The sequence below is a fragment of the Daldinia caldariorum genome, assembly GCF_022478825.1.
Source record: "Daldinia caldariorum strain CBS 122874 unplaced genomic scaffold F4812scaffold_18, whole genome shotgun sequence".
Lineage (NCBI taxonomy): Eukaryota > Fungi > Ascomycota > Sordariomycetes > Xylariales > Hypoxylaceae > Daldinia > Daldinia caldariorum.
This window is the reverse complement of record NW_025953054.1, coordinates 209,937-236,085: the sequence shown is the minus strand read 5'-3', so window position 1 is coordinate 236,085 and position 26,149 is coordinate 209,937. Positions and strand designations below refer to the sequence as shown.

At 47.3% G+C, this 26,149-nt stretch overlaps 10 protein-coding genes and 1 non-coding gene across 11 annotated transcripts in view; 5 read left to right on the top strand and 6 right to left on the bottom strand.

Annotated features, from left to right (window-relative positions):
- Positions 1 to 42: 42 nt before the first annotated feature.
- On the bottom strand, positions 43 to 1,764 carry F4812DRAFT_151215 (uncharacterized protein). The gene is made up of 4 exons (XM_047929723.1): positions 1,604 to 1,764; positions 962 to 1,548; positions 538 to 890; positions 43 to 400 (listed from the first exon to the last, which is right to left on the bottom strand). The coding sequence occupies exons 2-4, from the start codon at positions 1,275 to 1,277 to the stop codon at positions 287 to 289; spliced, it is 783 nt and encodes a 260-aa protein (XP_047787016.1). The 5' UTR covers positions 1,278 to 1,548; positions 1,604 to 1,764; the 3' UTR covers positions 43 to 286.
- F4812DRAFT_151214 (HRDC-domain-containing protein) lies at positions 1,765 to 3,908 on the bottom strand. Its single transcript, XM_047929722.1, has 2 exons — positions 1,898 to 3,908; positions 1,765 to 1,837 (listed from the first exon to the last, which is right to left on the bottom strand). The coding sequence occupies exon 1, from the start codon at positions 3,730 to 3,732 to the stop codon at positions 2,257 to 2,259; it is 1,476 nt and encodes a 491-aa protein (XP_047787015.1). The 5' UTR covers positions 3,733 to 3,908; the 3' UTR covers positions 1,765 to 1,837; positions 1,898 to 2,256.
- Positions 3,909 to 4,102: 194 nt separating this feature from the next.
- Positions 4,103 to 5,922, top strand: F4812DRAFT_441660 (WD40 repeat-like protein). The gene is made up of 3 exons (XM_047935252.1): positions 4,103 to 4,396; positions 4,456 to 4,690; positions 4,759 to 5,922. The coding sequence occupies exons 1-3, from the start codon at positions 4,241 to 4,243 to the stop codon at positions 5,538 to 5,540; spliced, it is 1,173 nt and encodes a 390-aa protein (XP_047787014.1). The 5' UTR covers positions 4,103 to 4,240; the 3' UTR covers positions 5,541 to 5,922.
- Positions 5,923 to 6,184: 262 nt separating this feature from the next.
- Positions 6,185 to 7,201, top strand: F4812DRAFT_151197 (signal recognition particle 9 kDa protein-domain-containing protein). Its single transcript, XM_047929721.1, has 2 exons — positions 6,185 to 6,368; positions 6,521 to 7,201. Exons 1-2 carry the CDS (start codon positions 6,297 to 6,299, stop codon positions 7,022 to 7,024), a joined length of 576 nt encoding a protein of 191 aa, XP_047787013.1. The 5' UTR covers positions 6,185 to 6,296; the 3' UTR covers positions 7,025 to 7,201.
- A 488-nt stretch (positions 7,202 to 7,689) lies between these two features.
- Positions 7,690 to 9,439, bottom strand: F4812DRAFT_151192 (ribonucleotide reductase). The gene is made up of 4 exons (XM_047929720.1): positions 9,306 to 9,439; positions 8,982 to 9,233; positions 8,575 to 8,908; positions 7,690 to 8,515 (listed from the first exon to the last, which is right to left on the bottom strand). The coding sequence occupies exons 1-4, from the start codon at positions 9,333 to 9,335 to the stop codon at positions 7,896 to 7,898; spliced, it is 1,236 nt and encodes a 411-aa protein (XP_047787012.1). The 5' UTR covers positions 9,336 to 9,439; the 3' UTR covers positions 7,690 to 7,895.
- A 460-nt stretch (positions 9,440 to 9,899) lies between these two features.
- Positions 9,900 to 12,240, bottom strand: F4812DRAFT_441656 (uncharacterized protein). The gene is made up of 3 exons (XM_047935251.1): positions 11,585 to 12,240; positions 11,245 to 11,459; positions 9,900 to 11,179 (listed from the first exon to the last, which is right to left on the bottom strand). The coding sequence occupies exons 1-3, from the start codon at positions 11,657 to 11,659 to the stop codon at positions 10,639 to 10,641; spliced, it is 831 nt and encodes a 276-aa protein (XP_047787011.1). The 5' UTR covers positions 11,660 to 12,240; the 3' UTR covers positions 9,900 to 10,638.
- Positions 12,241 to 13,154: 914 nt separating this feature from the next.
- On the bottom strand, positions 13,155 to 14,145 carry F4812DRAFT_462406 (major facilitator superfamily domain-containing protein; the record flags this gene model as incomplete). Its single annotated transcript, XM_047938042.1, has 2 exons — positions 13,155 to 13,604; positions 13,651 to 14,145. 2 exons carry the CDS (start codon positions 14,143 to 14,145, stop codon positions 13,155 to 13,157), a joined length of 945 nt encoding a protein of 314 aa, XP_047787010.1.
- A 1,455-nt stretch (positions 14,146 to 15,600) lies between these two features.
- Positions 15,601 to 15,690, top strand: F4812DRAFT_t135. The gene has a single exon. It is a non-coding gene; the product is annotated as a tRNA-Val (tRNA).
- A 390-nt stretch (positions 15,691 to 16,080) lies between these two features.
- Positions 16,081 to 17,171, top strand: F4812DRAFT_151108 (uncharacterized protein). Its single transcript, XM_047929719.1, has 3 exons — positions 16,081 to 16,787; positions 16,842 to 16,947; positions 17,032 to 17,171. Exons 1-2 carry the CDS (start codon positions 16,328 to 16,330, stop codon positions 16,862 to 16,864), a joined length of 483 nt encoding a protein of 160 aa, XP_047787009.1. The 5' UTR covers positions 16,081 to 16,327; the 3' UTR covers positions 16,865 to 16,947; positions 17,032 to 17,171.
- Positions 17,172 to 18,555: 1,384 nt separating this feature from the next.
- On the bottom strand, positions 18,556 to 20,365 carry F4812DRAFT_462405 (CoA-transferase family III; the record flags this gene model as incomplete). The annotated part of the gene is made up of 2 exons (XM_047938041.1): positions 18,556 to 19,889; positions 19,957 to 20,365. 2 exons carry the CDS (start codon positions 20,363 to 20,365, stop codon positions 18,556 to 18,558), a joined length of 1,743 nt encoding a protein of 580 aa, XP_047787008.1.
- Positions 20,366 to 23,869: 3,504 nt separating this feature from the next.
- Positions 23,870 to 26,149, top strand: part of F4812DRAFT_462404 (fungal-specific transcription factor domain-containing protein) — a gene marked incomplete at both ends in the record, with an annotated part of 3,187 nt that continues 907 nt past the window's right edge. The window contains 5 exons of the mRNA XM_047938040.1: positions 23,870 to 23,935; positions 24,043 to 24,454; positions 24,684 to 24,892; positions 24,942 to 25,290; positions 25,388 to 26,069. Coding sequence (XP_047787007.1) covers positions 23,870 to 23,935; positions 24,043 to 24,454; positions 24,684 to 24,892; positions 24,942 to 25,290; positions 25,388 to 26,069 — 1,718 coding nt within the window. The remainder of the gene's footprint in view (positions 23,936 to 24,042; positions 24,455 to 24,683; positions 24,893 to 24,941; positions 25,291 to 25,387; positions 26,070 to 26,149) is intronic.

The following is a 26,149-nucleotide window of genomic DNA, read 5'->3' as shown; positions in this document are numbered from 1 at the left end:
CTAAGTGAATTTATCGATATCGAAATTTATATCGAAATTTATATCCACTAAAGTACCTAATTATTCCTTATCTTATCGCTAGAAAATCTGACGTAACTAACAGTTTTTTTTAGGTACGTACTATGTACAAGCAAGTACCTGAGGTAAGGCTAGCAACGCTCTTATCAACCAATCATTTATACCAAACTCCAGTAGTACCTACACCCAAACAACCTACAGCAAGCAGCCACCGTACTATACAAATTCAAAATCAGGTACAATACATTAAGCATAACATAACCGAATCTCACGGAGCCGGACTCGCAACCACGATTCCCGCCAGCGAGGTGACCTTGATGCTATCCCCGCCCTTGCACCAACACGTCCCCTTCTTCTGCCCCACGACCCCTTTCTCGTTCCACTATCAAATGAGTCAGTCAGTATCAGTACCAGTACCCAGCATCAGCAACTTCCTTCTTCTCCTAACCCGTAAAAGAAAAAGAAAAAAAAAAGGAATAGGTATCTGCTTAGTAGGAGGTAGGTTATCAGATCACGTACGACACAGCCGACATCGCCGCGCTTCTGCGTCCAGTTCAGCGAGTCGCAAAGCGCGAGACATTCCTCGAGCGAGTTCACCACCAGCGACGCCTGGTCCGTCCCCGTCAGGTCGCTGTCGCAGTACACGTCGTAGCTCCGGTTCTTCCCGGATATCGCGCCGCCGCTGCGGTCGGGACACCCGGAGTCCACGAAGACCGTCGGTGTCGGCACCGCGACGACCGGTGTGTTGCTGCTGCTGCTTTTCGTAGTCCCCGTAGTGCTGGTGCCTGTACTCGTGCTCGTAGTCGATTCACTTCTCGTAGGCGACGACGAAGTAGCGCCGTTGGTTATAGCTTCGTTATCCGCAGAAGCCCCTAAACCCAGCATTAGAAGCTACCATATCATATATGCCATGGTATTACGTCTTATCTGTGCATATTCTAACCTTTATTATCAACAACACCATTATTCCTCAGTCCCAACCCCAACCCCGTGCCTAACCCAAGCGCCAGCGCCACGGCCGAGAACAAAGCGACCAACAACCAGAACGTGGGTTTTTTCAAGCCGGCTATCTCGGCCTGGCCCGGTGGTGATGGCGGGCTATTAAGCTGCGGTGGTGATTGCTGCGACGCGGTATAGTAGTCCTTACATTGGTAGTACTGTGGATGATGGTAAGTCTCGGGAGCTACCTCGGGCGCCGAAGAATCCGCGCTACTGAACTCCGGCGCGGTGCTCGGCGCAACCTCCATCGTCGAGTACATCTTTCTTCTTAGCGACGGCGGCAGTTCTGCGAGAACCTAGCAAGACGAACTACCTATGTAGCAACCCAGAACCATAAGTACCTAAGGTAGTCATTATATTTTCGCTTCTGGTACTTAGGCACCAGTGATGCTATGCTGCCCCTCTCCCCTTTATGTTATATCCTACGCTGGTGCCCCTGGGCTGTAGTAGCTGTGATGCTACCTGCACTGCATCTGCATGTAACCCCCAAATATCAGGGGTTGATCCGAAATTTGGGGACATGAGAGTTTACTAATAATACTTAAGCATAAATACAAAGACACAATTAGGCGACCTGGCTACCTACCTACCTGGTAATAGCGATTCCAAAACTCGTCACAGCTTCAGTTACACGATATTTTCGGTTCGTATTGCATCGTATTCAGATCGTGCAATTGATAGCGAGTTTGATGTTTTGACCTGATGGTACTCTGCGCTGCGACCTACCCGGGGGTTTCTTCCTGCGCAGCTGACGAGCTCAGCCATAACCAGTATAGGTAAGCATAGCTGTACCTAATTGATCAATCCAGCCATACCCTGTCTTAGATGGGATTAGTATGCTTTTCTTAAAACGGCGAGAAAATGCGACTAGCATGCATACATTATTCTATTATTAGTGGGTGATTTCACCTAGGTTTAGGTTTGTTTAAATGATAACGGAGGTTTTCTCGCTGGATACGACTATAGCTTTGGAAGGCGGTGATAATTCACAGTTCCTTAGGTGTACCTAAGGCGTCCGTAGGATCCCTTATCCCGTTCAGACGATCATAATATTCTCTCTCCCTGATTACCTCTTAGACATCCTTGTTGAGTACCTACTGAGTTGGGGCTATAACTGGAGCCTCTGCCGTCCTACTATCGTAGCGACATCAATGTCGAGGGAAAGTCGCGAGTAAATGTTGAAGTACCTATAAGCACCTTGGCCGAATAAAACACCTGCAGAATCTGGTTATACCCCCATTATATGGCTTGTGCACGATGTATGAGCCCTGGGGCTTGTATCCATGTTGAGAACGTCCGCCAGAGATCCTTCTTTGCCATCTCGCAAGCCCGGAGAAACCTCTCGATGCCGGGTACTTGGTGTAATTCGTCTTGTGTCTGCGGCAGTGTAGCAACGAGACATTGGAGAGTATCTTCAGAAACTATTGGATGAATAGGTTTCGGATCCATCGCCCAAACTACGCTTCTGACGTAGGCATCCAGTTTCTTTCGTAGTATTTTTTGTTCCTGGCTTAACGGCTCAGGGTCTACCACTCCTTTATCCATCGGTTGCACGGTGGGGGCTGACGTTGAATTAAAGTCGTGGGTTAGGGAAGGATTTGTCTCAGCAGTAAGGTTTGAGCCATCATTCTGCTTCCGTTTTAGCTGTTGAGATGACTGGGGAGTAACCAGTGTCTCTAATGCGTCTTCAATGCCTGGGTCACCGTAGTCTCCACTTTCGTCTTTCTCGGACGAGGCTTCGGCTGCTTCGACTGCATTCGGTCGTCTCTGACTAATTTCGAATGATAGATCATCGCCTGGGAAGGGTTGTGTGAGGATTATTTCCTTTGAACGTCCCACAGTTCTGATCTGCCTTTGTTTCGATGGCTGATCCCCTGCCTGCGGTTGTTGGCTATCCTCTCGAGTGTATGTGGTCACAGGAGCGTCTGAGATAGATGTTTGGGCGGACTTGGACTTGTACTCGGCTTCGAAGGCTGCAATTATCTCGAGCCAACCGGACCCGTACTCAGCTGCCTTGGCTAAACCTATTCCATGTATATTTAGAAGCTCACGCTGATTCGAGGGACGCGTCCGGGCAAGACTTTCTAGAAGTGAGTTAGAAGCAACTATATATGCGGGTCGGTTTTCTATAATAGCACAGGTCCTCCGATGCTCTGCCAGGCGTCTGTATAATTCTTTGAACGAATCAGACTCCTGTTGGTCCTGGAAGTTATCTCTTTGACGAGGCCCATTCATAACCCTAGACTCTGAAGGCAAATCCGTCATAACAACGCTCCTCTTGGGATACTTAGCGATGTCTTCCGAAATAATCTTTAGCCATTCGTCGCCATACGCCTCGACTCTTTGGTTTCCGATGCCCTTCACCTTCAAAAGCTGGTTCTTATTAGTCGGGCGAATCTTGGCTAGCTGCTCCAAGGCTTTGTTTGAGGCTATCGCATAGAGAGGTACATCCTGTGCTGTGGCAAGCTTTTTGCGATGCAATATTAGTTGTCCGAAGAGTTTATGCCACGTTTGTGGCCCGGATGAGTCTTCAAGCATCGTGCTTGTTGCACGATAATTATTTTCTGTTGGCGGCCGAGGTAGCGGGCTTGTCATATCATCGTCATGATCTGCTTTGCCCCCAAAGCATCCAGAAGTAAAGGTATTGCTCGTACTCATAACGAGGCTTTCTACAGGTCTTGATGTCTGTATTAGTGTATATGGTAATCGGTACATTATCTAGGAAATGTATGGTTGGGTTAGGGTTAGAATAGAAACCCTTTGCTGTTGCATTTTATACAGTATGATAGGAACAACTACCAGTTGTCCATGCCTTTTTAAAGAAGGTAGCATTAACAACGTACATAGGAGGTACCTACCTCTTTAAAAATATCATCATCCATGCCTGTTCTTTAGCATGTGGCAACGTACAACCTCATTAAAAGCATCAAAGATGTGGTAATGACAGGTATGCATATAGCGGATACCTAAGCTAATATCAGCCATAAGAGGTACCTACCTTAGATACCTAGGTACTTCGTACCGCTAAATTGATAAGCGATAAACATTAAAAGCACGGCTACGATTTAGCCTTGTCGCTTTCATCTTACAACCTTAGCTACTGCGTTCCTTTTCTCATTCATCCACTTCCAATTGATTCATCTCTAAGCGCATATTACTGTTCTTGTTTCTCCAAGTTCCTTTCAAGCTCATATTGGTACATTATACATCGGTATTTCTCAAGATGGCATCCACGCCAATGGATCTTGATGTTCCCGACAACGCATCTCCTGCCAACGGCACTTCGTCCACCTCCCTTAACATCACTCGTACTCTAGGTGGCGGTCTACCTAGCACATCCGCGATTTCCGATATTATTCCCAATTTCAGACCTACCAAGGTAACCCTCCTCGTGTATACCTGCGGCCACAGATAGGCTGTTATTTACTTGGACTATAGCTATTCAAGCGCGATGATATCAAAGACGGACGACACCAACCCTTTATCCTTAGCCTCGATTATGATGATCCCGGCGAGCTTTTAATGACGTCCGAGAGCGACGAGACTATTCAGATTTACAAGGTTCGAGAAGGACGTCACGACAAACAGCTCCTCAGCAAGAAATACGGAGTCAAACACGCCAAATTCACACACAATAGCTCGAGTATAATATACGCGAGCACAAAACAGAATGGTTCGGACTCCTATGACCTCGGTATATCTTGCACTTCTTGACCACCTGCTGACAGTTTTACTTTATAGACGCGATCCGATATCTGACAACTCACGATAATGCGTTTATACGGTATTTTGAAGGCCACCAGGCCGCCGTTACATGTTTGGCGATGCACCCCGGCAACGACGACTTCATCTCCTGTAGCAAAGATAATACTATACGATTATGGAATGCTGGGACTAAAAACGAGACGGGAATCCTTTATCTGAACACACCGTATCTCGCAGCTTACGATCCGAGCGGGCAAGTCTTCGCCGTGGCATCGCCTAGTAGCGGCATGGTCTTACTCTACGACCATCGGAAATTCGACAAAGCACCATTCGCAGAATTCGACATCGTGGAAGCTTGCGGTTTAGTCGATCCCCACCATATTATGCACGGTTGGACTACGTTGGAGTTTGCCAACGATGGGCGGTCTATCTTATTGGGTACGAAGGGGGGAGGCCATTTCCTTTTGGACTCGTTCAACGGCAGTTTGAAAGCATACCTGCGAAAGACCGAAGGTGGAAGTAACAGACTGGCGCCCGGTGAAGAATACACGCTTAATGGAGGTGGACCGAGTGGTGCCAGTGTGGAGAGCAGCGGCGACTGTTGCTTCACACATGACGGAAGATTCGTTCTCGGCGGTGGGAGGAAGGGGGTTATGGTATGGGACACGCTAGGTAACCCAACTGGTAAGATCTTGGACCCGGTTCACGTGCTCGAAGACGAGAGACCTGCGGCAGTGGTTGCTATTAATCCTCGGTTCAATTTCTTTGCCTCGGCAGATCAAGACTTAGTGTTCTGGTTGCCAGATCCACATGCCTAGAAGGCAACTGACGATGAAACCGTGGATGTTAAATCGTTAATGTCTGGTTTAGTTGGTGTAAACGTGGATAAGGACGATAAGGACGATGAGTAACGGACAGAGAATCAATATGAAGTCCATCGTTGGTAGTGAAGAAGGACGTGAGGCTATTGGCAGGCTTAGGGCATGGAAGATACCCCATTTGCATTGCGAAAGGCGTCTAAAAGGGCTTCGTCTTGACGGCTTCTTATAATAGAGATGACGACTATTTTATGTATAACCAATAAAAGAGTTTAACTTGTGCTAGGGTATAAGAAGAAATAAATTGTGAGAATTAACATTTAAAATATATCTTGGGTTAGGTAAATTTGTTAAGGTCGGTACTTCTCACGTTTAAACCACCTAATGCAATTATGAAGTACATAGTAAGCTAAGCTACCTCCTAGTACCTACCCCGCGACCCTTACTAGAGCTTTCGAATCCCTGCTTGGGCTGTTTGAACCCCACATCCGCCCGCCAACTGCCAACTTTCCTGCCAACACCAAACTTCATCGTCACTCCATTGGGCGAAACTGCCAAAATTCAAAGTCTAGCTCCACAATCAACTTTGACGACATACGGTCGCATATCTATAACCACGACGCCGATTACAATCTACCCCCAAAAGACCATACAAGCGACAGGCGACTTGCCTAAGTACGAAGTAGCTGTTTGCTAGGGACTATTATATTATCATATACATCAAAAGTCCGCGACAAAGCGGCACTCTCGCCCGCAATGCCCTACTACGCCACGAGCCAGGAATGGCTGCACCAGTCGTCGCTGCTGCTGGAAGCGCAACCTAATACCGTACGTCTATTCTTGAATATACGCACAGCGTCTTGCCTTATCTCCAAAATATACCCCATCCCATCCCATCCCGCCCATATCCTCTTAGATCTCTTCTTAACTTAACTTACCTACCTACCTACCTACCTTAACTAACCCATCTCCCCCCGCAGACGCGCATAACAACCAAATACCACATCTCCAAGCCCAAACCTCGCCGGTCCAAGAAATCCTCCTCTTCCACCTCTGCCCCCTCCACCGAAACTTCCACCACCGCTCCCGCCGCCCCCCGCGGCTCCCTCACGCTCAAAACCTACGACCCTCGCTCCGGCGTCTGCCTCAAGTACCGCACGACCAAAGCGGCCGAGGTCTCGCGGCTGATCCAGAGCCTCGGCCGGCCGCTGGGCGCGCGCATGGCCGCGCTGCCGCTCCCCGAGGCCGCCGACGAGGTCATGGCCGACGCGCCGCTGGCGCAGGGCTCTACGCCCGCCGACGAGAAGGCGGAGGATGTGGTGCCCGCTGCTGCTGTTGCTGGAACGGCGGGTGCGGGTGCGAAGGGACAGGGACAGGGACAAGGACAGGCGCAAGGACAAGGACAAGGGCAAGGGCAAGGAGGTGCAAATACGGGAGGAGGAGGTGGTGGTGGGAAGGGGAAGAAGAAGCGTGGGAAGAAATAGGGGATGGATAAAAGAATGGGTGGATGGATCAATGGAAAGGAAGAGAAGAAGCGAAGAAGGGGAAAAGATAAAATCCTAGGCTCTTTGAGGAACGACTACTTCCATGCATTGACGAGGTCATAGCATTGCTATAAAGTCCAGGATCACTTCAGAGTTAGAATGAGATCGCAAAGTACCAATAGGTTTATAAAAGGCCCAGCATTAAAGCCCCTACCAATACAACTTCTAGATATGTGAACATAGCAGCACAAGAATAAAGCATATCTTCAACTCGCGCAAATCACACAAGATCAACTCAGCATATATGTATCTTCATCAATTGCATCACTTGAGCTATCACTACGTCCGCGTCGCATGCATCATGTCATTTATACCCCCCATTCCTGCCCTGCATCCATCCCATCCATCCATACGATGCATCCATTCTTCGGAGGCGATCGATTTGGTTTGCTTGTTTTGATTTCTTTCCTTCATTCCTCCGCAGGTCATCTCTTATTTCTTTTTTATACTATAAGATGCCAGCCAGCAACGCCATAACGCCCTATGATGACCGTGTCGTGACAGAATAAAAAAAGGGAAGTGAAGAAAAAGAGAAGTAGATTGGGCCTTAAAAGAGATCCAACGGGAACCGCCCCCCAGTCGATGGAATCCAACCACAATCCACTACCGTCGAGGCAATCGCTCGCCGGTCTATGGTGGTTTATTATAAAAAACCTCTAAGCTCTACCCGGAGAGTGGTGCTGAGGGAAGTAGGCGTGAATATAGTATTACACAGGGGGATGAATCTAATCGAGAATGAGAAGGGGGTATCGAAAAAAGGACGTAAAAGAGAAAAAGAGAAATGGCGCTTATTAAGCTTGTTTGAGAAAGCTTAGAAGTCCTCGTCGAAGGTGAAGTCACCTCCGTTCTCTCGCTCTCCAGGGGTGGCAGCGTCGTCATTTGATACGTTCTTCTTGGTGCTGGCCATGACACCTGCCTTCTGGTAGTCACCAACACGCTTCTCGAAGAAGTTGGTCTTGCCACCTAGGGAGATGTTCTCCATGAAGTCGAAGGGGTTGGCAGAGCGGTAGACCTTCTCGTTACCAAGAGCAACTAGTAGACGGTCGGCAACAAACTCGATGTACTGCTTCATCAAGTTGGCGTTCATGCCCAGCAGAGCACAGGGCAGAGCCTCTGTTAGGAATTCTTGCTCAATGGCGACAGCGTCGGTGATGATCTTCTGGATGACATCCTTGCCGGGGCGGTTCTTAAGGTGTGTGAATAGAAGGCAAGCGAAGTCGGTATGCAGACCCTCGTCACGGGAGATGAGTTCGTTGGAGAAGGTGAGACCGGGCATCAGACCACGCTTCTTCAACCAGAAGATGGAGGCGAATGCACCACTGAAGAAGATACCCTCGACAGCAGCGAAGGCAATCAGACGCTGAGCAAAAGTGGAGTTCTTGTCACAGATCCATTGCAGAGCCCAGTCGGCTTTCCTGCGAATGCAGGGAACTAAACAAGGGTTAGCTACGTGGTTAATTCACTTGCATGATATATATAGTGAAACTCACTTGTGTCAATGGCGTTGAAGAGATGGGTCTTCTGGGCGGGCTCCTTGATATAGGTATCAATGAGCAGGGAGTAAGTCTCGGAGTGGATGTTCTCCATCATGATCTGGAAACCGTAGAAGCATCGCGCCTCAGGGATCTGAACCTCGGCGCTGAATCGCTCAACCAGGTTCTCATTGACAATGCCGTCCGAAGCGGCGAAGAAGGCAAGGATATGAGAGATGAAGAATCTCTCGTCGTCGTTGAGCCGGTTGTTCCAGTCGTGAAGATCCTTGGACAGGTCAATCTCTTCGGCAGTCCAGAAGGATGCCTCGTGCTTCTTGTACATCTGCCAGATCTGTGGGGTAAAATTCAATTAGAATATGGCGCGTTGAAAAAACCACTTTACGCGTCTGAGGCGCGTTACTCACCTCATGGTACTTAATGGGGAACAGAACGAAGCGATGAGGGTTCTCCTGTAGGATAGGCTCATCAACCTCCTCGGCTCGGATAGTAGGCGCAACTACAGGTTTCTGTTCTTTCTTTTGGATCTGTTGGTGAGAATCGATCTCCTTGGAGAGGGCATCAATGTTGGAGTCGAAAGGCGCGTTCTCCTTGCCGGCAGAGAAATCAAGCTTCTTGACAGGCGAGTCCATCTTTAATGATTCCATGGCAGAGGCAGCCTATTCAATATAACAGGTTAGCCATCATTCTTCCAGGCAGCGCAAAACAATAAGGAAGGCGAAGTCATATACCTTTTTAGAGGGAGTGATGTTAGCAGCCATTGCGACAATGTGAGGGTTGGAAGTAGAAATTGCAATTGTATAATTATTGTATATTGGACAAGGGAGTGACAATTGACTTGCAGTGATCACCAAGTATGATTGACAATCACGCGTAAAGTGGAAGTTATCTTTGTTGATGAGATGCAGGACAGGAAATGTACTCAAAACTTGTCGGGTCCAAGATCTTTTAAAAGCTGTCTCTCGACAAGTCACGTGTTGCGAATAACTGGGGGCGACGCGACTAAAAAAACGCGACTAGACTCCCGCCACTTTTTTTTACGCGTTATGTAGGTACCACTTCTACTGTAAAAAAATAAAAAATAAAAGTATCCACACACTTATGCACTCATACACCCATGCACCCGCGCAATACCAAGATACAAAGCAAGGTACAATACAAGGTACTAAAACATTGGCTTAAGTTTGAACTTAAGGATTTGTTGATCTGATTGGTTTAAAAACTTAGGGCATTTTGTCAGCCTCCAGTTGTAAGGGTGAATGTCACAATTGACCTATAATTGGCCCGGATTCTCTTTTTTTTCTTTTCTCTCTCTTTTTTCTCTCTGAGGAACGCAGGAGGCTTCGGCCAGCTCGGTTCTCTTAGCACTGGCTTCTCGTGTCACAAAGCAGGGATATAGGTACCAACTAGGATTACCTACAGATCACAGTCATTCAGATAAGCAAGCAGCCCAATGGGGTATGGATAGGATGTCTAGTTTCTACCTTAGTAGGCAGCTGATTCAGGATCAGCTAATGATTATTCGGCATTGCGAATCACCGTTGTTTTTAGGTGGTTTTGGGTGGCTTTGCGGCGGTTTGAATCCGGGCCTAATATTGGTCTTTGCCCTCGGCTTCCTTGTCCTCGGAGTACGAGCCATGCCATATAAACCCAGTCAGACAATGTCTTTCAACACAGTCCTGAGCAGAGACGTGTTGATCGTTTCATCTGCCTATTCCAATCCACTGCCCCCACTGTCTCACGATAATCCGATAAGTAACTCGCTATTTCCTTAAATACCTAGGGTACGACAACTCCCCATTATGATGCAATGTTCGTATGGTATCTTGATATCGTCTACCTATTCCTCTGCCGTTTTCGTTACACGTAAACATCCTAATTTCGCATTTACCAAGGTATAATTGTCAAAAATACAATTCGGAGATAGCCAAGGATCTCTCGTACGGGACAGTGAAAAGCCAAAGCTCGTGATAGCGTGACGCGTAAAAGCTGCCCCTCCAAAGCAATTAACGCGACCCGATTTCCTTAATTAATCCCCACACTTCTGCGGTTGCTAGCGGGTCCTTAATTCCGTCTACCAGCCTCGACATCAGCCGGACGAGATCTTTGGCTACCTAACCCAAAGAAACTCCTGCTCGAGCGTCCTCGTCGATCATCATGTACCCTTGCTTGAGCGGGCTGTGACGGCTGGTTCCATTCGGGCGTGACACCAGTTTCCTGGGGAACATGGTCCGTTCGCAATTGGCCGGCAGACCTCTCTCCTTGACGCGTAGCCCGAGACGACGCGTGCTCAGGTGACTCCGAATTATATCGATCGAACTCGGCCGGGTCGCTGGGGTCCACGTCTGGGACCGGCAATTTGCTAGCGCGAAGATTCTTCTTGCCTTTCTTTCGCAGGTAATCCTCTAATGCCACCGCGTTACGTGTGTTGGCAAGAATGACGGCATCGGCAATGTCTCCAACAAACGGAACCAACCCGGCGATGAGATCTATAAATACTAACACGTACATCCAAGCCCAAATACGAAACGGAAGCCCTCCTTCGACCTGCTTAGCGGTACGGACAACCATCATCGCAAGAAGAGCATCCACGACGTCTCCGGCACTAAAACAAGTGTTATCGTCAGTACGCGATGATTATAAATCCAAAAAAAGAGCAGGTCCACTCACAAAGGGAACAGGCCTATAACACTACCCCAGCCAAACTTGAGTCCCATAAAACTACCAAAGCTCATATCCAACCGGTATGCTCTTCTCTTCACCTTGGTCAAGATCTTCGCATCGTGTTCCGAAAGGCCAGGCGGCAAGGCTTTGCGGACCTTCTTTACTTTTCCTGTCGGGGTACCGTCAAGTCTTGTCGCGGGGACATGCTCGAAGTACGGATCCTGTAGTTTTATGCCATGTTAGTAAGATCTGCCACTCAACCCAATACTGATATTTTAATTACAAGCGAACAATTCTGCTAAGAGATAGAGAAAAAAAGAAAAGAAAAGAAAAAGACGTCGCTTACTTCTGCTCCGAATTGATTCCCCGCCGTTTCCTTGAGTATCTTCTTAGATACAAACTTCGCGAGAACACCCGCCATCTTGTTATCTAGGGGATGATGTAGAATTAACTAACTGTCTAGCAGTGAAGAATTAAGAACGGTCAAGAAAGAGGTAAGAATTGTTGGTAATTATTAGACGCTGGACCTTAGTTGTTCTGGTCGACTGCGAGCGACGGTTGGGTACCTGGTATTTGCAACCAGAACACTTTGAAACATCGAACTCTCCCTCAAAATCGTGGGAACAAAGGGAAGACCAAAAAGCCTTTTATTTATTGAAACTTGTATTGACAACTAACAAGACAGTGGCGGTCTAACTAGGTAAATACGTAACCCTGGATATGATTTTTTTCAAGTTTTGTCCCTTGGTGATTGGTGCTGTAATGCGCCGATAAAAGAGGCAGCCAAGTCATAACAAGTCAGAGAAATGATGATGTCAAACCACAGATTAAATACATTAATCCAATTAAGGTTAAGGGATCTACCGCGCTTTATGCGCAACATGTAGAGAATCCCTGTCTTGAATGTTTGCTAGTGGCAGTCAAGACGGGTTGAGCTGGAACCCATTGATGTACAGTAAAACCTGTCCATAACGAATTGGAAAAATCAAAGGTCTAAATTCGTTATAGAGTGTATTCGTTATCAAGAATATTCTCCACTTTCAACACGAGATATGTAATAGGTATTAATACGAATTTACAGCCTTATCTTAGCCTAATTGGGTTAGTCACTGTGGGTTAAACCTTATTTTAATCCTTAACCCCCTTATTTTTCATATACTCCATAACGAATTTGGTGGTGACTAAGCACCAAATCTAACGAATTTCGTTAACAAAAAAATGCGTTAAATTACATACAAAATTCGGGAATCAGGTGTAGAAATTCGTTATAGAATGTATTCGTTATATCGTAGATTCGTTATGGACAGGTTTTACTGTAATTCTGTACATGTATCTCATGTGGCTAGTCATGTGGCTAGTGGCTTAGCTATTCAGCCACACTTGTTTTGCCAACTGCCAACTCCAATCCACATCGATTCCAACATTGAACTCACCACCATCCCGTGTTTCTAGACCAACACTGCTTGAGGCCTCCCCTTTCATTTTCTGGTTACCCTTGAAACAATTTAGGAAAACATTAAGTCTAGGGAAGTTCTTTAATTTTCAATAACTAACGAACATTGGAAGCCGCCTAAGAAGTTTATTCTACCCTATACAAGGTAATATGTCTCTTCAACCGCTAAGCTATTTTCTATGATCTATCTATCATTAGCTATTATGAGAATAGCTTCCCCTTTCATCCGCTGGTTTAACTCATAGACAAAAGACCACCTCAGTGATTATCCCAAGACGCACATGGCTCGAGAGTCTGAAAAATCAAATGAAGCCTTCATTAACCGAAGTAAGGAGAGCATTCACCTGTAGTCACTAATTAAGCACACCATTTTATGTCGTTCTTGATTCCGTATTCAGTTCTACACTTGGTTTCTCACCCGATCCCGCCGAGTTCCGCGCTTGCAGCCTAGATGCTAGGAGGATTATGGAACTCCCAGTAATGATTGTTGATCCCGCCCAAATCTGTGCATATAAGTAATTGCCTCCGCTATGGCACCCGTGGTCGGAGGTCCCGCCAGTGTAGCAAAGCCGCAAATACCAAACTTCATCCCGATCCACGTTCCCATCTTCCTCACATCTTGAACAAAGCTGCTAGCGGCGTTCATAAAAATGCCCTGCACAGCTCCGTTCACAAGTCCTGTAAGGGCAGAGTAAGCATATATGTCTGGCTTATGACGAACACCTATCCACCCAAACGCCGTGATCCCCAAGGCAAAACAATTCAGCCCGTAAGTAACCACGGGGCCAATAGGATGGTCCGCGGCCCAGCCGGGGAAGGGGCGCGCCGGTATAGCAACGGCATTGGAAATAAGAACGAAATTAATAGACTTCAGGTCACCAATTTCAAAGCTCTCCCGGGCGAAGGAATTGATCTGATGGTTATACGATCAGCACTTTAAGACCAAGTGTTCGCTAAACCAAATCGGCTATGAAGGCCTCCAGGTCGAGAATTGGCGCGGGAGTCTTCCTCAGTCCCCGCGGCATTAGCAGGTGGAATCCAACGATGGCCAAAACAATGCTTATGAACCCACACAGCCGGACTGCCCATGGAAAGCCCACTTTAGGCGTCGGGAATTTGACGATGGCTGGATATAAGATGGCACCGCTACTCGACCCGCAGTCAGTAAGAGCTACTACAAGCGATCTCTTCTTTTCGAAGAATCTAGCGATGTTTGTAGTTGCTGACATGTACATCAAGTTAGCTTCAATTCCCTGACAGAGCCCCTGTGCCAGCAGAATCTGCCAGTACGTGGTCGTCATGAACATGCTGAATACGCACATTATAGCCCCAACGGCATACAAGGTCCGCGCGTATCCTGCGTCCGGCAGTCTCCCGGATATCATCCCGACAAGGAAACATAAGAATATCTGTATCGAGCTTATCCACGATACCTGAGCAGCTGGCAAATACATGGTTTGCTTGTAATAGAGGTGGAAGACCGAGAAACCCTCTCGTAACCCCAGGACATTATATTGGCAATGTGGGCGGGTGTAATTTGGGACAACGTATCTTATCTTCTAGCTGGCGATTTGTCGAGAGATGCAGCGTCCGAGGAAGTATGTGATACTCGGGTAGATATTATACGGACCGCGGTGGTATCCTCCGGTTCGGGCCCGGGGCCCGGGGCTCGAAGCTCCCCTTTCGCTAGATGACACCGGCATGTGTATTGGCTAGGTACTATTGGACGCATTGGTGTCGATAAGACAACAAGAATATAATTCAAAACAGATATAGAACATGTTATCGTTATGGAAAGTTCATAGCAAAAAAGAAGAAAAAAAACTTCGCTGCGCGTTCAGACAGTTCAATCGATTTGCTCACTCCCAAACTCAAATTCTTACTGTTGTATACCGATTCGACATCGCTACTCACACTAACTGTAGTTCTTCCCGTGTAGTTTACATCTTGAGATAGGTATTGCAACTCCACCGCAAGGGCGCCCTTCAAAGAGACATGGTAGATATTGTATAGATATTTGCACCTGCTACGTACCAGGTAGGTATGTTCGATGGTATAGGTGACCTAAGACTGCCGAATAGTCTTTTTGCGGTCAACCCATTTTAGGGACCGGAACGGAGCCCGGATGTCCCCCCCCCTTTCTGAGGCGTCGATGGCCCGGTATCCATCCTTTCAGAAGGCAGGTACGAAGTATATCGCGATAACTAACGTCGCAATAGATCAAATCCGATTGCGCTGCAAATTACTCATAGCATAACGCTTTGAAATGACAAAAAGCATGAAGCCGTAGCGTAGCGTTCGTCTCGGACCGACGCAATGCTACGATACCAATCGATCGTTTGAAGTGTTGATCATTCGCTGGTTCATCGTCGTCTTCCTGCCCTTCGTTCTCGGTGGAGTATTGTGCCTAATAAGAAGTTGCTCTGCTGCGACGCTACTAATCGTCGATTCGATCAACCGGTATCACTGGAAGTATTGACCTAATGTCTTAATGATACCTAATAGCTTGGAGCTTTAGATGCTCCTGGAAATTGCTTCAAGGTTGTGTTCTACTTTCGGAAACTACTGTGTCGTATATCTGTATATCTTGTCATAGGAATTCGATAGTAACAGCAACCTCAATACGTTCGTGATAAGCTAAGCTATGCTACCTACCTTAGGTACCTAAACAAACCTGTAGACCCTGAAGTCTAGATGTTGCGTTTTCTAATTAGTGGGCTCCTCCCACCAAAACTTTAGGTACGTACCTAGATGCATAACCCACCACAACCCCAGGTAAACCCCCACTTTTAGTGCAATTGAGTTCAGGAACGCGACCAAAGCGGAATTGGAACTAGAGAAGAAACGCAAATTGCCGGCTTAACGCCCACCAAAGCTACAAGTATGCTAGCAACAGCCAAATTTGCACAAGTCGCGTGGTCTAATGGTTATGATTTCTCGTTCACATTGATGTGTTCAAAGTTCCGAGAAGGTTCCGTGTTCGATCCACGGCGTGACTATTTTTTGCAATTCTCATCTTATTATTATCACCTTTTTTTTTAAACCTATTATTTTCTATTTTATCTCATCCTCATTTTGTTTTTGTTTTTTGGTCTATTCTATCTAGGTCTCTTAAACCTGAGGTAGGTACGGATGAACCACAAGTTCGTCGGTTGAATAATCCCGAGAGGATCAACGGCAAGGAATTGGGCGATTGTATGTTTCTCCATCCCATCCCGTCCCATCCCGTCCCATCCCGTCCTATCCTTTCCCTTTCCCTTCACTCTTTTCGTTGGTTGACAGCAGCAAAAACAAGGACCGATGGAATAAAGGTGAGACCTCGATGCGGGAGGCCGTTGTCAGCAGTGGGCGGTAATTGTCCGACAATGCGAATTTCTATTTTATTTATCTACTTGTTTATTTATTTAAATTTTTTATTCCAATTTTCTTTTCTCCCTTCTCTCAATGGTTGTTCCCCAAAACAACAACAATAATAATAAAAAGGGGTGGCGCAGCTCCCCCTCCCCCAATGTCGTCGAAAATGCCAACGCCCGCTGTCTGTTATGCCAGCCCGTCGAATACGAAATGGGCGCTGACAGAATGGCATCTAGGTATATAAATCTTTTCGCCGAGAGGGCTTTGATATAAGTAGTAACCATGTCCGCTTCGTATCCCAGTCACGCCATTCCGTGGGTAGAGTTTCGGCTTGCGGCAGGGGGGTGGGCGCGTACAGTATGTACCTATATGTATGTATGTATGACTTTTGTCTGCCTGTGTGTGTCTATGTGCATGTGTGTGTACAATATAATACCTATATCATGGAATAGCATAGTACAGTATGGTATGGCATGGCAAATGTCCACGAAAGAGGTACGTCATGGCGTTGGACTTCGGGATAGATCATTGCTGAATCCAGTAGTTACAGGAGGATATTGTAGAAGTAGTAAGAAGAATAGAATAATGATAGGTCACTTGGATGAACGCCTATCCCGTATCCACGGCCCCGGTTTGCGCTCGATGAACGGACATACTACCCTAATAGATGGATATCCGGGTTGCGAGGAAAGCCTCGCGTCGAATATTGTTGGTTGCGCTAGTGCGCCTACCAAGTCAAGTGGTAGGTGAAGTCGCGATACCTATGATGATGATGGTGATGATGACGACGATGTAGGGCTGCTGCGCTGGACGACCTGACATCTTGGCTGGCATGCTGCGAAGCGATCGTCGCACATATCTAGTAGTGCACTACATATCCGGCGTGTGCGTGGTGTGTGTAAGTATGTGTGTGATCTCGAACCCTGCAGCGTTCGAGCAACGTACCTACCTACCAGGTACAGTAGCTAATCCATCTCCTCTCTCAGGTCTACTTATCAGCTTCGTATATACATACCTCATACATAGGTGGCTGTAACTCGCATTCGCCTAGCCTTGCCTCGGCAAATCCAAGACAATACGAGCGCAATGAGCTAGGTAGCGAGCATAGCGAGCTTTACTCGTCGGGCTGATGGAATAAGCTCATTTTCTCCCAATTTCTTTCCTTCTTCCTTTCTTTATTCCTGGGTTCCTGCTCGCTGCCTGCATGTAAGTAGCCGGCGACAGCTAAGTCTTGGCAGCGAATAGGTACTAGGTTGCCAGTGCTTCTAGAGATCGATTATTGGGGCAATAATTATTGTATGAAAGAGGAAATTTGGGAGCGTAGGGCAGATCAGATCGCCTGACTCTCATGCGAGCCCGAGGCACGTCATATGTGATTTGCCGAAGTACGATGGCTTCGTACGCGGTAGGAGGCTCATTCTCGAGGACGAGATATACTTCAGGTGGTATTTTTGATATTCTATACCTTTGTGCCTGTACTCCGTTGAGTCCAGATAGGAGGTATGTATCTTAGTTACCGCTTTCGCTGTTACGTCCTCAATTCATGACATAAGGGGCCAACTCTCTCTTGCCATGAATTTCATGTCGTATCATAGTAACTAGCAATAGGGGGGAAGTAAGGTATACGTACAACATGTACGAGGGCCGACGAACCCGTCCCCGGGATAAAGCGATTCCTCGACTGGATATGTTAGGTACTCGCGAGCGATATGAGATCTTATGGTGAAACCTCCCGACTAATTCGACTTATCACGACTAACAAGCTGCCTATATCACACTGACGAGTCTGTGCAGTCCACTATACTCTAACTCCGCGCTCGTAGCATCGACCAAGCTTATTGGCGATAGGATCAGAAGACCAATTAGACAATGGTATCCATATTTCCGATCTCTATCGAAAAAGATCGTATCACCTCATCGCTCGTTAGGCTATTTGATGCGATCTTTAGACTCATACTCTCGGCATTAAGTCACGTGTATATACTGCTGTGCTCTGAGGGTTCATGTACGAGTAGATGAGATACATAAATGATTTGGTTGCTTACTTGTGCCCACATTATCAAAACCCTTCGTATTCCAGGGAAGCATGCTCTTCTTTTTCACCCGGAGTAGAGAACTGATACCAGCACCAGTTAAACCTCCGAGCTTTAGTAGAAGCTAGCTATGCTTGGGAGGCAAATAGTATATTTAGAAATCTATCATGTCTCCTAAAAGCTAGGTAATCAAGAAGAGGTTCTTACCCCGACAACAATCACCGTAAGAACGCAGCGTACATGTACGATGCTATTCTCATTAGTGGTAATACACTTCCAATATCACACCGGGAATGATTTCCCTCAGCTGCTGACTTACTTCATATAACATGCGCTTTTTATGCAGCGCTAGCTACGACTAATACCACGACGCCCGCTATGATGAAAAGGGTACGATAACCGCCGCTACTGTCGTGTGACCACATTGGATCCTTCGTAAACCATCAGTAAGCAAGTTTCCGTTTGGGCAACAATACATCAGGCATCCAATAGAGACTCATCCCTCTCCCAATGCTCCCAAGTGGGCTTATCATAACCATTCGGTCGTGTTGGCCTCACGTGGCCAATCTTGATCCCGCTCACTGTTAGTGGCTCTTTAGGCCACGTTACTATACCGCCGAATCCCTCGCTATACGCGCTCTGCATGAGATGGTTAGCAAAGAGCGTCGGGTGTAGAGACCTGACACTAGCTAAGGCTCGCCGACCAATTTCGTCGACAGAATCGTTGTGACGCAGCTCGAAGAAATTGGGGTCGTGCTCACGACGTAGCTTGTTCTGGACCTCAGCCGGGTACATGCCCAGGGATAGAAGGAAGATGTCGTACTGTGACAGACTAGTTCGACAAATCCAACTCCCACCTTGCGTAGCCCTACGGTAGATGCCCGACAGCGCCGCAACAGTACCGACGCACCCAGTGCCATAGTCGGACATGGGAAAAGGGGGGATGACCGGCTCGTTAAGTCCCATGAAACTACCTTGCTCCCATGCCACGCCCGTAACGCAGTCGGCGATTTGCTGCCAGCCCGGACGGCCCGCCCACTCTGCTTCTATTTCGATTCCGCCAAAGCAATCTTCTGCCACGTAGACGATACCCCTGCCGCGCCGAGCCGCCTTTGCTGCAAGATCCTCGGGACGATAACCGAGTCTCGCAATGACGCCCGGTCGGTATCCATCGATGATCACATCGGCTGTCTCAAGGAGAGACCGAAAAATCTCGACATCACCTGCGTTTTTTAGATGTAAGGATGTCGTGTGTTTCCCGGTGTTGACGTCCAATTGGAAGAACGGTACGTCTGGTAGCTGTGACGATGTAACTTTCAAGACAGATGCGCCATGCGCTGCTAGGGATCGACCAATGGTTGGTCCTGCAATTACCCGACACAGCTCGATAACACGAAGTCCCTGCAGACATTGACTTGGCCCATTAATGGGCTGTTCCGTAAATGGGACAGGTGGCGTATCTATGTTCAAGGGCTTTACGGTAAATAATGGAAGAGATGCCATCGATTTGCCATGGCTGCTCTTTCGAAATTTTTCATTGGTGAGGACAGGGACGCCTGCCTGGCCATGTTCTCGGTTCAGCCTTTCCAATTCAGCTCCGGAAAACTGCTTGACAGCCCCTTCGATAGTGCTAATACAAGCATGGTAATCTGTTAAGCCGGGAGAAAAAGCGGGAAGGCCGATCATCTTCAGGGTCTTGGTAGCTTCCAATGACCCATGAATATGATAGTACTCGCCCTGGTTCCTTGTTTCGTATAAGCCCGCCGAAAGGCGCCGGTATAAGACCGATTGAGCTTGGTTGAGATCGGTATCTTTAACACTGTAGTTAGCGAAACGGCATCGAAGATTTGCCTAAAGGGGAGATCATGTTAGACGAACCTGGAATCCGTTCCTTGGATTTGGGGTTACACTTATCCAAGCCGTCGATACTGGTGATGTATGTAGACATTAAAAAGGCTGCCACACTTTCCAAAGTGACGTTAATTGTTCGTTTACGTTTTGTCCCTCGAATATCTGCAATGGCGGCAGCGGCACACCCTTCCAATGCCTTAAGTGCTGCTACTGTTTCTTGCTCACGCAAGGGGCACGGGAAGCATGCCGTATCCCCGGAACGAGAATATCTCAAGAACTTGACATTTTCAATGTATCGTAGGAAAGCCATTGGGACCTCGGCCTTGGTGGTCTTCAAAAGACGACTGAAAGCATCCTTTGAACCTTCACTTACCGAGTGGGTCCCGGATTCCTCCCGAGTAGCGGGTGGCGCCGTCTTAGTTTGCTTAACGGTCATGATAGTGGTAGCTAGGTGAGGTATGAGACAAGAATGTGCCTATACTGAGGATGGAGAAGAAACCGCTAGGAGAGCACGCCACATTGCTATTTAAGTAGGAAATCCTAGCGGAGGCAAATCATAATAGCAATGCTTATATTATAGCATACTGTGATTCATCAGATCTGGGACCACTTACTAGAACATGCCACAGGCAAGATCGTGACTCGGATCTATACAAGCAAGGGAACCTTTCAGCCTAGGGATAGGATAGTTGATAAAAACATGTCCCATCAGGCCCACGCCAACGACTCATCTGGCCCAAATGTACTTGTCGACATTGACAGGTAGAAAAAGTCTAGAAACGTGTCACGGACGCTACGACACGATGACATGTGCGATGTCCTTGAAGCCAGACATGCGCCGGACTCTGTAGTCACGGACCAGGAGTACCCAAGTTCTATCAACAGGTTCACTCGAGCGGTACACCCAACGATGCGGGAGCTGTGGACGCAAAACCCGTAAAATCTAACCCATTAGGACGAGTACATACCTGAGCATGACCTCGAGCGAATCTAGTGGACTGTCAGTTTGTCAGGTCGAGAGGAAGACGAGGGGGATTTTGAGCATGACTACCTATAGCCTACCTACCTATCTACCGTTCTCTGCAGGAGTAAATTAAGCGCCTAGTCAAAGAAACCCCGAAGCATCTTGCAAATGCCGAAATGCAAAAACCAATATTGCCGACATTTGAATTTGGCGTTGACATATTAAAACGAGCCATCTCTGAGTACATGTCAATTCGTGCTGACTGTGACGGCGGCATAAACTAAGAGGCATGTGATGATGTTGTAAGAAGAAGTCTTAGTTGAAAAGGGTTACATGCAGATCGCAAGTACTAGATCGAGCTCTTTTGGAGATGGGGGTTTCAAGGCGATATGATATGCAAGCGACGGTAAAAATGTGAATACCTACCTGACATATAGGTGAGAGAAGTTATTGACGAATCAGCCGCAAGGTATTTGACGCGAGAACTAATAAGTGCACTATCCGAGGAAATGCGAGTTATCTAATCTACCTCCTGTCATTCCTTAGATTGTGATATCTAACGGCTGTTCGGTGGCACGTTGGGGTATAACATAACGACGCTGACGGGCTTGTCTTAGATGATTCTGTGAGATTTTGAACGGTGATGCATAATGGACGATGAAGAAATAGGTATTGAAATGTTGAAGAAGCTTTAGGGGGGAAGTATTGTACCTAACACTGGACCTAACCATGTATACTATATAGTACCGAGGTACCTAATATACCATGTATTTTAGTCCGTGTTTTAGTACAGTAGGTACCTATCTAGAGGTACAAATTGAAATTTACGTAAGGTACCTTAGGTTAGGTGCCTACATTCTATTCCGTACACACCACCGTGACCACCTAGATAGGGTAGGTACGGTTGAGCCGCAAACTGGAGCTCCCGTCTTACCTGCTTAGCTGCACAACAGACCCTGGTCAGGTTAGGTAGCTATTACCTTGTACAATACCTCACCTGATTGGACGGGGGTACAAGAGAGTACACGAGATACCTAACACTCTAAGGTAATACGCGTGTAGCTATCCTTGATCTTTATGTATTTTCTAGTATCCCCTAGTATCCCCCAGTACCTATGTCTACGTCAATGTCCCATTATTCCAGACATTCTGGTAAGTTAGGTGCATTATCCGACAATTTTAACCACTACTAAACCTTTGTACCGACTTCTACCTAAGCTTTCGATCTTCACCTAGGTACCTACCTCCTACCTAACGACAGATAAGGTGCGCGGGTACGCAGGTACGCACATTCCAAGCTGCCCTTTTACCTAACCTACCTTAGGTTAGGTTAGGTACCTAGTATATGTATTTGCGGAGTACGGAGTATCATGTACCTTTTCCCACGTGGAAATCCAAACCACTTTCTCGACCGCCGTCTCTTCCCTATTTCGCTATTTCGCTATTTTCTGAACAACAATATATACCTCGCAAGGGATGCACCTAATGAATGAACTCTACCTTAATGTTTCCCTGTCGCCTTATCAGATCTCAGTGAACCTTATTGTCACAAAGTTCTAAGTGACTTAACTAACTTAATATGAGAAATCAGATCTAGTAATTGATGGCGATACAGAGACATCTTACATAGTACATCTGCCACTTGCCATGGCCGCGGAGTTGACCAGTCACTTTTTAATATCTCCTCAATCTTTCAATCTTCGATAGTCAGATTCCATGACAAAGATAAAAAAAGAAAGTAACAACCTGGTTCTGGCTTCGGCGATCTTCGCAATGTTTCATCTGGGATCCTAGTTTCTCTAACGAAAAGTCCGCACTCCTAATATCATTTCAAGATCCTCCTACGTCAAGAAAGTCCACGTCAAAAGAAGAAATAAATAATCCGCTATGTCCCGTATTTAAGGCGGTGTTAGAACGCCACCTAACTGCTAACGGAGTCTCACTTGATTGATCTACAGCCCAGCTGCCCAATCACGGTGTCATTCCCTCCCAGCCCTGCCACGGTTTTTCCATTGCAATCATGGCTAGAACAAGTCAAAGGCGGCCGACGCCGCCCTATTGTCCGGCTCAGGAGGGAGAAGCCAAGCCGGCAAGTTGGAGTGCATGGCTTTATGTTGGCTCCTCTTGAAGAAAAAAAAAACCTACCTAGCAAAGTCGGCCCTTGCGTTCTCTCCATTAAACCTTTCATAATAGCCCTTCTCATGTCAATCTCCCGCTTCCGACACTTCCCGTCGGTCTTTGAGTTTCTTTACCTTCCCTCGCGTCCCTTTTCAGTCACCTTCTGTTGTGGTAGATCGCTATAGCTCTCCAGTGAGCTGCTAGGTACGGTCTGTATACGTATACTCAGCTGTGCTCTTCTCCACTTGGTAGCCTACCATTCACACGTCTCGAACAACCCTTGGCGGATTTCCTTAGTTGCCTACAACCTATGCGGGTCGACCTTCATACTCTGCCGGATAGACGAGTAGTTAATCGCTCGTATCATCCCACGATTCTGGACCTGAGTCCCGTTTGCTTCCCGATAAGGCTGAACCTAGGAATTTGTCCGTATCCGAGACCAACGTTCTTGTACCCGTAATACCGGCGCCGCCCCGAAATCATTTGCTTTTATTCTTTCTATCGTCCGACTTGTATTTTTGTCACCGTGTGGCGAAGCGTCGGATGGCGGATGTGACCTGGATTCTTTGTGGCTCAAACCATCATGACACGACCGAAGGTTGACCCAGACAAGAGGCAACGTACTGCGCAGGCATGCGAGTCTTGTAAACGTAGGAAACAAAAGGTCAGTTATTTCATTGTCGCTTTCTGATTTCATTCTCCCCTTTTTACATCTCTCTTCTCGCCTCCATTTCATCATATTGCGCTGGCACGTAAGATCATCGAAACCCTTAATAGCGAAACATACAGACTTGTAAGATGAAGTGGAATATCGGAGAAACTTGTCTTGTAATCTCTTCTGCTTTAATAGCGCACAGCATGAGCGACGACGACGTGTGTTATGTCGCTTTTTCGGATGGCTTCCTTGGTCCCACAATGGCTGGTGTAATTGTGTAGCCGTTTGTGGATGGGACACTTCAAAACTATCGTACGATTCTGATGGGAAGCAAGGCTTGTGGTCGTTATAGTTGCTAATGTGGATATTGTCGTAGTGCAACGGATTGAGACCGTGCAGTACGTGCGATAAACGGAGTCTGGAGTGTCTGTACACGCCGACAAGCTTGGAAACCGGTTCGCAGGAGCCCCTTGGATCGCCGTCCAAACGTCGACATACCGATAGCTCGCCGAGGGCAATAAAGTTAGAATCTGGTCAGACAATCACGACGCATACTCCGTTTTTGGCGTCGTGGGATCAGTCTACTAACAGGTTGGCGATGAGCCTAGTAGAAATAGAACCGTTTGAGCCGAACCAAAAGAAGCTCATGGCAACATCGCGCCACTTGCTCACGAGCAACGAACGCGAGTTCGATACTCGTTCACGGATCAGTAATGTCAGCGGAGCTGCAGATGAATTTACAGTCATGTTTTTACCCAGAATGCTTCAGGATAAAACGGGAAGACTACGTAAGTATGGCCCCGGAAATGCCCTCCCAATGGATGGTTTCGTCTATGTGGCCTTGCTCTCCAGAATCATTCGTTAAGTTATGTTGTTTATGCTTCATGCACAATGAAATATCTTGCTACGAAACGCGAAAAAATGATGTGGTTTCTCCGAGAAGCTCTTATGCTTGGTCTTAGACTCCAAGTTTGCTTTTCTAAACCAAGGTCTTTGACGTGCTAATATGTTGGGCAGAGTATGTCGGCGAGTCTGGAAGTCTCGCTTATTTGCAGTTGATTCGGATAATCGTTGAAAGCGTTTATGGGCCATCTAGCTTCACCGATGATCCTGAAAGACACAACTTTGTGGAGAATAGAATCGAGCTCCCGCCAGGCACGAGGCCAACTGGGGTCCTCCCGGACCGAAAGACAGCTGACATATTAGTCGAATCGTTTTTTACAAATGTACGTATCCCAATCCAATAGCGATTCAGGTTAACTCAGCACATTGCAGACGTCGGGGCTTGTGGAAGTTTTCCATAAAGCAGACTTCCTCCAGCAAGTGGAGGAATGCTATAGCGATCCTTTAAACACTAGCTCGTCAGACCTGTGCTTACTGAACCTGGTTTTCGCTATTGGCCTGGTTATCGCTCGTCCGTTGCAGGGGACTAACGAGGCAACCGTTATTCAAGACTTACACTCTGAACCTGCTAATCGTGCCGAATTGTTCTTTCGAAACGCCAAAACCCACGGACCGGATTCGGGATTCGAAGATGCGGACTTCTGGTCCATTCAGGCCCTTATCCTCATGTCCCTTTATACGCTATCTATCTCTAACAGAAATGCGTCACACGCATATCACGGTGAGAAAACTTCCTGTTTCGCCTCTTTCGGCATATGTCTACCTTGGCACCTTACCCTCACCCCTAATTTGCGACTTGGTCTAATTGTGGTAAGCAGGAATGGCAGTGCGATCTGCGCAGGCTCTGGGACTACATAGGGAAGAGAGCATGCCGGTATTTAAGCCGCATGTTATACGTCTTCGAAGAAACGTGTGGAAGACGCTATTCGTCCTCGATCGTATCCTTGCAGCGAGTCTTGGACGTCCGATAACAATATCGCTAGAAGATTGCTCTGACTACGTGCTGGACCACTCGATAGGCACTACAACCGACGAGCACATGATGAGCGAGATAACAGATCCAGAAGCGCTGGATGCTGCTGTAAAAAATTGCTATATAATTGGATTAACACTTAAGAAGATTTACGCGGAAAGAAAGGCGTCAACTCCCGTTGCGCAAGAAATTGCAGATCGCCTCGAAGATTGGGAACGGCAACTCCATGGAAATCTTCATTGTCAACGACTGATAGATGCCTCCATCGACTCAGCACAGGCCATTGCTTCCCTACATATCAACCTCCTACACTGCCACTCCGTGCTACTCCTAACAAGGCCATTTTTTCTATATCTCCTCAAGATGGGTTGTGATGACTTGTCTAGGAGTTCTAAGAAATCGCCCCACGTCAGTTCAAGACTGGACAAATTTTCTCAGGCTTGTGTGGAGGCTTCACAGCGTACGATAGTTCTGGCTCGAGCGGCATTGGATGCCGAATACTTGCCTCAGTGCAACCCATTCGTGATGTTAGCTGGGGGGGGGGGGGGGGGGGGGGGGGGGGCGGGGGGGGGGGGGGGGGGGGGGGGGGGGGGGGGGGGGGGGGGGC